We start from the raw sequence: 9,982 nt of genomic DNA on the forward strand, positions 1-9,982 counted from the left end.
AAAATACAAATAACAATCAATAGTTGCATGCAAGAGTGTTCCCGTGCAAAATTTTAATTAATAATTAAACAGAACAGTTGATATTTTGCAGATTTTTAATGTCTGAGCGGTATTCAGAACTGAGTTCAACAACTTGTTGACCAATAGCTACTTAGATATAAATTCCGGCACTACCGCAGCTTTTCAAAATAGTTTATGTACATAAACTGGATAAAATGACATTCTCTGCATTATCCTGGAAGACAAACATGTCACAATTTTTTGAACAAAATTGAAATGCAATTTTATCTGTAATTTTTCTAAATTACGTGAAATAGACCAGATACAAACCAAAGCGTGCCTACTTAAGCATTGGCCCAATATCGGTCTTTGGATCGCCAGGTCTGTCTTGGAAGACAAAGCTACCTACACTGGTTTGAAAAGCCACAATTTGTTAATCTTTATTTCACGGTGAGTAGCTGACAACTATGTGATGCTTTGCCGTATAATATAATAAACAGGAACTATGCAATAATTTCTTCTGCATGCATGTGATTAAAACCCGTCATTGCTGTTACTTGTGGATCGCCATTACGAACGACATGTATGCGTGCTAAATGCTGCACCACTGTGCGCATGCTGACTGCACCACAAGTTCTTTCTGGTTTCTACGGAAAGTGGGCAAATTTAGCACTGTCAAACTTTCGTAATACTATCACGAACATTGGCCTCAACTGGTGTCCAGTGCCCCGCACGCCGTGAATGACGCGCAATATGACACTCATATTTAAACCAGATGGCGCAAAGACCTAAGGGAACCTTACGTTAACCGATACGTTTTGGCAAATAATACGGTGACTGCATTTCTAAGCCTTTGTTTAAATGCTTCAAAACATCCGCGATACAGCGACAACCACTTGAAAGGATAAAGCGACAACCACTTGAATACATAATGAGTAGCCAAACAACATCCAAACCCACATCTTTCCGCTCATTTTGCCATTTCGAAATCGTCGAGAATATTCATAAATTTACTATCAAAATAGGCGGAATTTGACGAAGATTCAAATTCTGGTGCTGAATTATCAACCTTATTGCAATGCAATGCATTGCAATCATGCAATGCATTCAGCATAAGCTATACTAAATTACTAACATAATCTATGGCTACTAAGCACTAATTTCGCCTGCGATTAAACTGGTAGAATCCAACATGCATGGCTGTTACGTGTAGGTCGTCCTAATGAACGACATGCATGCGTACTAAATTCTTCACCAGCATGTGTGGACCATAAGTTCCCTCTGCATTGTTTCTACCGAAAAACTAAAGTGGATAAATTTAGCATATAATGAGCTCGAAATTAAAGTCTTGACTCTACTTCACGCGGTAGCTGAATAACCGTCCACCAACATATCTGGCCTGTTTCGAACCTCGTTAATTTCATGTGCTAAGAGCAGGACTAATATTAAGAGACCCTATACAGGTATACCTTAATTGTAACAATCCATCATAACCTATACATCATACAAGTCAAGGCTTTCGAATATCTTAAAGTGTAGGCGAGTGATAAAATTGTTAAGCCTGCTGCCCTCCGCTTAAATATGTCTATATATATTATACCACGAATTATTCTGTTATTTTAACACATCTTAGAAAGCGCAGTATTAAAAGATGTTCAAAGTCGTACTCGGTTTCGCAATCTTGGCTGGTGTTGCAATCCAGGATAGCAGCCGTAAGTGTGCTTTAATTTCGTCGATTATCTCGAACTTTATAAAATTATTGTGATTCATTGCCTATCATTCAATTTTTAGTAAAACAAATGGTTTTAGTTCACATACTAAAATCTTTTAAATTGCTTAAATTAAAAACTTCTTTTACAAATGTTTTCTGTCATTGAATGCATTCATGAATCGTTTTACAGATATTCTTAATTATTATTCCTAATAAAAAGTTTCAATTATATCAGTCAATAAACATTACACATTAATACGTCATAATGATACTAGGCAAATTTGCATTCATGCATATTCAGCACTTATCGCATATAGACTCATATAATTCATATGATTTTGATCTTTTTTAAATGTTGTTTGAAATGATTACTTGAAATAAACTTTTTCCGCTCCAATAGGAGTTCGAAAGATAGTGCAAATCTGAATCAACAAATTAAATTAGCATTAGCAGATTAAATTTGCATTTTAGTGGCATTTCAGAGCCTTTCCGGACAAATTTTTAGAAAATCTGTTCATTTTCCAACGGATTTATGACGCGGTAAATACGTACGTACATGCATACAAATTAATAAACTTATTTTAATAATGGTATAAAAATCACCCATTTTTGTCACATATACAGGGTGAGTCAGAAAAAAGTCCCCTCTATTGAAATCAAGCCTTTGTTAGAATCTGATTGCCTTAATATTATGATAAACCCAATTGAAAGCAAGACGCTTTATTTGAATGCCTCAACCTAATAACTATGCTATTTGCACACTACTGCGTTGATCATGCATTCAAATCAACAAAGGCTTCATTTCAATAGGGGGGACTTTTTTTTACTCACCCTGTATTCTACGTAAATACACGGCAAATTTGGATTTGATTTTTTCCTTGCACGCACTTACTTGTACAAGATCAGGCACATTAAATTATAAGTCATATATACTCGTTCGCACAAAAAACTGAAATAATAAAATTTCAGCCCATAGACATCGATAGATAACATGGATTCTCAGGTTATGACTTCGATCGCTCTCATGTATGATATCTGTAAAACGAAAGGTGCAGATTTATAATTGAATGGAATGTTTTAATTGCAGAAATTCTCACGTGTAGTGTTACTGGTGACCCACATTATCGAACGTTTACTGGCAAAGATATCAACTTTCAAGGCGTGTGTCAATATACGCTAGTTAAAGATGATACAAAAACGTTCACCGTGCTTGGAAGGGCCGAAAATTCGTGTGGACGCAGTGTTTCATGCACTGACGAAGTTACCATACTGGTGAAAAAACTTGATATTGTTATCAAGCGTGGAGGAACCGTCACTGTTTTTGGACATGACAAGAAATTACCATACTGCAGACGGGGTAGGAAATCCCTAATTTGTCATCAATACATCCAAGTAGTGTCCAATTTTCTAGTATATTTTCCCTTTAGATGCAAAGATTAATTAATTAGAATATGCATGTCTAGGAATTGAGTGCGATTAGCTCATTGACTATTCTCATTGACATTTCAACTACAGAGCGAGAATTGGCTAGTTAAAATAAGATTTTCTTTGTTTGAGCCAAGTGTAAGCATTAATTGTTAACAAAAATTTAGTTTTCAAGGACTTTCTCAATGTTTGCTTTCGCGCTGACTAAAAAACATATGCGCATTTTAGGTGTGAGCATAAAAAAAATTGGTAACAAAGTTACAGTAACAACAGATGTTGGTCTGACTGTTGACTACGATGGCTTATATAACGCCAACATCAATATTGGTGATGAATTCAGTGGAACTTTAAGCGGGATTTGTGGTGAATATAACGGAAAGACCTCGAAGGATCTCGTGAAACCTGACAGAACAGATGCAGGAAATGACCAAGATTTTGTCGACTCCTGGAAAGTCAACAAATCTTGTCCAAAACCTCCTGATATACCAAATCCATGCGACAACAGTCTGTCTAAACTTAAAGCAGCAAACGGTGAATGCAAGAAATTAGAACGCCCTCCATTCTCAGCATGCCATGACCACGTCAAGGTGGACTCATATATTGAAGATTGTATCTATGATATCTGCCATAGCAAAAGGCCGCGCGAGTTTCCGAAATTTTATTGTGAATCATACGCCAGTTACGTCGACACTTGTAAACGTGCTGATGTCAATATCACGTGGCCAAAAAATTTGCTGAAAGGCTGTAAAGAGTAAGTTCGGGTGTACCTGGTTTCGGTGATCAACCTTGCTCGAAAGCTGCCATGCATCAAGCATTAAATTTTTAGTGTGCGCGGTTCAACCAAAGACACGAGTGAAGTAGCTTAGCTAGCTGTCAAGTGCCTTAATCTGAGTAAAAAGTTAGTTTAAGAAACTAGACTGGACAAACGTGTTGGATTCTACCTCATCACCCGCTGCGCTTAGCGATCACGTGAGAAGCACAGCGATCACGCAACTTAGTCAGTGCATTAACGATCCTTTTAGCGACTAGACGTCTTTTTCGTAGCTCTCGAAAGTTTCTATAATCTACATTAACGATGAACATCGATGAAAACTTAGGTACTTCTAGTGATTTTACAGAAGTATCACAACTCAATGCTAGTCAGGGGAGCCGTGTAATCACGCCCTCGGACACTAATAGCGTTCTTTTAGCGACCATGCAAGAAATGGTTAAAACTATGACCAATTTGTCGAAGTCCGTTGATCAACTTCAGCGACCTATGGACGACCCTATAGATGAATCACTGCTTGACGACGATCCCGCGGACGGGGAACCAGCACCGAAACAGCCGTGTTTGGACGCTTCGGTTACTCAATTGCTCTCGTCTGCGAGTGCCAGTGATGGTGGCGACAATGGTCAAGGCTCCATACAGAGTGACACGCCATCAAGTTGTCTTCTCGAAAACATCGCGCAAGAGTTTCAAATGGAGGCACCTTGTGCACCTCCAGTTCTGGATAAACTCGCGACAATCGCCAATAATTTGGCGCGCGAAAAACTATCAGATGAAACCTTATCTGCGAAGTACAAACTCTATGATCGACCAGAAAATTGTACGGCGTTCATCCCAGTACGTGTCAATCCCCCGATATGGGATAAATTGAAGACTGAAACTAGATCTAATGACTTAAAGTTTCAAAAGATTCAGACGGCGCTCACCAAGGGCTTAATAGCCATGGTGCAGGTAACGGACACCCTCACTAAGTCACTGGCAACCTCGGAGGACGAAAAGAAAGACGTCCCTTCTACCGCGGAATTAATCCGCAAAATGACCGACGCTATTGCCTTTACCACTCAGGCTAACCACGAGCTTTATGCCAGACGCCGTGAGTGCATTAAACCGGAGCTACATCAGGACTATCGGCCCTTGTGCTCCCCTTCCAATCCAGTTACCGAATGGCTATTTGGGGACGACCTATCGAAAAAAGTCAAAGATATGACTGAAGTTAACAAAGTCGGTCAACGAGTTTCTCATGGTCGTCAATTCGATAGAGTCTCCAATTCGAGATACTCTGGCCCCAGAGGCGGGCGGCAAGGCCAAAAACATTTTTTCGACCGGCGCCGCTTCAACGCACCCCGGAAACGCGGGAACTCCAAACCACCAATGCCACGCCAGTAAATGTAAGTAATTTTTACTTGACTTCTTTATCTTCTGTACCACATGTTTGTGCGACAAAAATTGCCGGAAGATTAAAACATTTTTTATCCGAATGGGCATGCCTTACCTCTGACAAGAGCATTCTAGACACTGCCTCTCATTACCATATAGAGTTTATCGAGGGGGTACAACCGATTCAAAATCGGATTCCTAGCCAAATTTCCTTTTCTGCCAGTGAGCAGCACATAATTGACGGTGAGGTCACAAAATTGTTGGAAAAAGGGGTCATAGTACCCTCTGAGCCCGAAGATGGCGAATTTATCTCAACCGTCTTTGTACGTCCTAAAAAGGACGGCAATTACCGTATGATCTTAAATCTCAAACGGCTTAATAGCTTTGTCGAGTACCATCACTTTAAGATGGATACATTAGTGACCGCCATAAAAATGATGCGGAAAAATTGTTATATGGCATCTGTTGATTTAAAAGATGCATATTATACCGTACCAATTGCCGAAGAGCACCAAAAGTTTTTAAAATTTTGTTGGCGCGGTCACATGTACAAATTTACCTGCTTGCCTAATGGCTTGGGTTGTGCGCCTCGTGTTTTTACCAAGTTGTTGAAACCTTTATTTGCAACGCTTCGTAAATTAGGTCATGTTTGCTTTGGCTATATTGATGATACATATCTCCAAGGAGATACAATTGATGAATGCTCTAAAACAGTGGATGCTACAGTTACACTGTTCAAAAAAGTTGGGTTTATTACACATCCAGACAAATCTGTCTTGGTACCAACCCAGCGGCTGGTATTTCTTGGGTTCATATTGGACTCATTGCTTATGATTGTGCGTTTAACACCTGAAAAGGCTATAAAAGTAAAAAAACATGTGTTCAAAATTATTTTCGGCTACATTTCCTTCACTTCAGGCAATTGCTGAAGTAATCGGATTACTAGTGTCCAGTTTCCCCGGTGTTGCTAATGGTCCTTTGTATTACCGCGCGCTTGAGACAGCTAAAAGCGCAGGACTGCGTGCGTCCAAAGGGAATTACAGCAGTAAAATTTCACTTCCACCCGACGCTAAATGCGAATTACAGTGGTGGATTGACCACGTTGAGACGGCAACCAACCCTGTGCATCGTGATCCTCCTAACACATTTGTACAATCTGACGCCTCGCTAATCGGCTGGGGTGCTGTGTACAATAACGTCACCACAGGGGGACGATGGACAGCTGCAGAAAGCCAGTTTCATATCAATGTATTGGAACTGCAGGCTGCACTGTTCGCTTTACAGTCTCTGTGTTCCGATGAATCAAACACCCACATACAGTTGCAGCTTGATAACACAACTGCTGTTTCTTACATCAACTCAATGGGTGGCAGTAAATCACCAGAATGTAACAATGTTTCTCGCCAGATTTGGCTTTGGGCTATTAAGCGCAATATTTGGTTAAGTGCGACACACTTGCCGGGAACCCAAAATATAATAGCTGATCGAAAGTCGCGGGTATTTAATGACAACACCGAATGGATGCTCGATCCGGCTGTGTTTATTTCAATCACAAATCTTTTTGGTGCACCTGATATAGACTTGTTTGCTTCGCGCCTGAATGCTCAATTGAGCGCATATGTTGCATGGCAACCTGATCCACATGCAAAATTTATTGACGCTTTTTCGATAGACTGGCATAAATTTAAATTACTTTATGCGTTCCCACCGTTTAGCATGATAAGCCATTGCCTCCAGAAATTGGACACGACAGCGACAACAGGGATATTTATACTACCCCTTTGGCCAACCCAACCCTGGTTCACCAGGGCGTTACAAATGTTGGTAGCGATTCCACTTCTTTTGCCTCAACGAGCGAACCTTCTACGTCTACCGAGAAGCCCGAACAACCACCCTCTAGCCAAGAAAATGAGATTGATGGCCTTAAAATTGTCGAACAATCATATCGCGCAAGAGGACTTTCGCAAGGCGCTATCTCCATCATGCTCAGATCTTGGCGAGATGGAAGCAAAAAACAGTACAACTCGTACCTCAAGCGATGGGGACAGTTTTGTTGTAAAAGGAAAATTGATCCGATTCGCGCACCTGTAGAGAGCGCGTTAGAATTTCTCACTACTCTGTTCGACAGTGGCCTCGGCTATAGCGCAATTAACACCGCCCGATCCGCTATTTCATCTATCCTTATCTCAACAGGAACCGCGTTTGGCTCTCATCCACTGGCTGTTCGGTTTCTGCGAGGCGTATACAACATGCGACCAAGTGTACCGCGATATACTGAAATTTGGGATGTCAAACTTGTACTTCAAAAACTTAAGGGAATGTCACCGGTTCCCGATTTGACATTAAAGGAGTTAACCTACAAACTCGTGATGTTGGTTGCCTTAGTGTCCGCGCAAAGGGGACAAACTATTCATTTGCTAAATACTAAAAATATGACCAAAACTGAATCATGCTTCTCTTTTACAATTACCGAACTGGTTAAAACAAGCAAACCTGGCGACAAAGCAACAGTTATTACATTAATGGCTTTTGCCCCAGATACTCGGTTATGTGTCTATCGTTGTTTGGACGAATATCTCCGGCGCACGGAAAACCTCAGATCCGATGATGGGCAACTTTTTATCAGCTTCAATAAACCTCATAAGAAAGTTAGCCGGGAGACAATACGACGATGGATTAAAAACGTTATGGTTCTGGCCGGAATAAACGTTAACATTTTCAAACCGCATAGCACAAGAGCGGCCTCAACGTCTGCAGCATCGCAAGCTGAACAACCAATCAATGAAATCTTGAAGGTAGCAGGTTGGAAATCTGACTGTACATTTGCTAAGTATTACAAAAAGACTATTATTCAATCAAATTCAGAATATGCTAACAAGGTTCTATCAACCTAATTTATATGTATTGTTCACTTAAGATTATATTACAAACGTTTTGTTCTTTCGAGAGCTTTGTGACAATTGACACTGTGTGCCTGCAACGCTTTAAAATCTCACGTGATCGCTAAGCGCAGCGGGTGATGAGGTAGAATTTGAAAATTAAACGAGACTTACCTGTAAGTCGAAGTTTGATTGTGATTCTGCCGAATCACCCAGAGCGCTTAGGGATTACGTGCCCTCCACTAAGGGGTATTTCCCACCCAAATTCTGGTGGGTTGCCTGGCACACAGTTCCTGCGTTAAAGACTGACTAAGTTGCGTGATCGCTGTGCTTCTCACGTAATCCCTAAGCGCTCTGGGTGATTCGGCAGAATCACAATCAAACTTCGACTTACAGGTAAGTCTCGTTTAATTTTCAAATTATACCTCCCAATATATCCATGCAGGGTCAGGGAGCGCGGCAGCTCTTTCAGGTTGACATGGTATACCTCAGTCGCTAGTATCGGAACGTCCAGAAGTGTTTTTGTCCATGTCAGGCAGTAGCTATACAACATTTGATGCAAAGTCTTTATATTAATTAGACTACTACTATATTATAGTTTTTGACTTACTTATTAATTTTATTTGGAAAACGTATCCTACTATCAACTATAATGAAAATCAAGTTGGTGAATAGCTACGTAATAATTTAATGAATTTTTCTATATGTATTTTAGATACTTAGGCCGATAATTTGGTTCTCCAGGGATTGGGGTGATTGAAGAAAGAAAGCTGTCATATACCAAGAAATCAGATGAGGTAGAAAAACAATTAACCAAGAATAGAACTATCCCTAATCAAAACTGTTGTTAAATCATTAATCTAATAGTAATCTATGTTTGCGAGAAGCTGATCAATACAATAGTTGTAAAACATTTAACCTAACATCAATTGATTATCAATTGAATATAATTATCTTTGCCTTTCAAATGTGAAATCGTCATGTCATGCAACGTGTATATATATATATATATATATATATATATATATATATATATATATATATATATATATATATATATATATATATATATATATAATTATATATATATATGTATATAATATATATATTATATATATATATATATATATTTATATATATATATATATATATATTTATATATATATATATATAATTGAATATACCTCTCTCCTATAGCTCGACTATAGAGTCGAGCTTTTCTAAGGAGATTTCTTTAGAAGTGAGAACATTGTTCAAAACGCTCACTTGGACTCAAACTAATCGAGTATGACATGAAATTCTGTTATTGCTGATCAATGTAAAAGTTAATTAATGCAAAACACTGAAAACGGAGCTCTTATTCGAGTGGAAAGACCGTCATAGAATCGTTACGACGTGATTAAAACCTTCCATTTAAAAAGTTTCAGTGTCAGTCAGCTTTTAAGATACAGGCGACGGTGGTTTTACAATCATTTCATACATATATATAGATTTAAAACTGTATTAATGCGATTACGATAACACTTCACGAATATATAGCTATAGTGCACAAACAGATCGTTATCAATGAAACGTGAGACGTTATTTCCATAAGCAACTTACAATTGTTCCCCAAGTCCCAGAATAATGCATGACTGAAAACAGTCACTATAATCCCCGCAAACGACTGCGTGAAGAACACAATATGCGGGTGATAAGATACGTGTTGCACGGCTAGTACGATGACCAGGGGGGAGTGTTTATTCACATATTCAGTTCTGCCCGGTGGATTTCGTTCTTAAGCTCAATTCCTTACAAAAAAAATCCGTCGAGCAGAACTGA

The 9,982-nt window shown here is 39.2% G+C and overlaps 1 protein-coding gene across 2 annotated transcripts; it reads left to right on the forward strand.

Moving 5' to 3' along the window:
* Nucleotides 1-385: 385 nt before the first annotated feature.
* LOC114535604 (BMP-binding endothelial regulator protein-like) lies at nt 386-9,059 on the forward strand. Of its 2 annotated transcripts, none has more exons than XM_028556879.1 (5): nt 386-450; nt 1,634-1,712; nt 2,799-3,068; nt 3,365-3,887; nt 8,877-9,059. In XM_028556879.1, the coding sequence occupies exons 2-5, from the start codon at nt 1,652-1,654 to the stop codon at nt 8,890-8,892; spliced, it is 870 nt and encodes a 289-aa protein (XP_028412680.1). In that variant the 5' UTR covers nt 386-450; nt 1,634-1,651; the 3' UTR covers nt 8,893-9,059. The 2 variants fall into 2 exon arrangements, with proteins under 2 accessions (XP_028412680.1, XP_028412681.1); XM_028556880.1 differs by having other exon boundaries at nt 3,365-3,667.
* The last annotated feature ends 923 nt before the right edge of the window (nt 9,060-9,982 follow it).

Source organism: Dendronephthya gigantea, unplaced genomic scaffold (genome assembly GCF_004324835.1).
Source record: "Dendronephthya gigantea isolate DGI-Jeju-01 unplaced genomic scaffold, DenGig_1.0 000121F, whole genome shotgun sequence".
NCBI lineage: Eukaryota > Metazoa > Cnidaria > Anthozoa > Malacalcyonacea > Nephtheidae > Dendronephthya > Dendronephthya gigantea.

Excerpts from the sequence above, each read along its gene's own strand:
- LOC114535604 (XM_028556879.1), top strand. The coding sequence starts at position 1,652 with ATGTTCAAAGTCGTACTCGGTTTCGCAATCTTGGCTGGTGTTGCAATC. Across the intron at positions 1,713-2,798 it reads TGCAATCCAGGATAGCAGCC|AAATTCTCACGTGTAGTGTT; the intron begins GTAAGTGTGCTT and ends TTTTAATTGCAG. Across the intron at positions 3,069-3,364 it reads ATTACCATACTGCAGACGGG|GTGTGAGCATAAAAAAAATT; the intron begins GTAGGAAATCCC and ends TGCGCATTTTAG.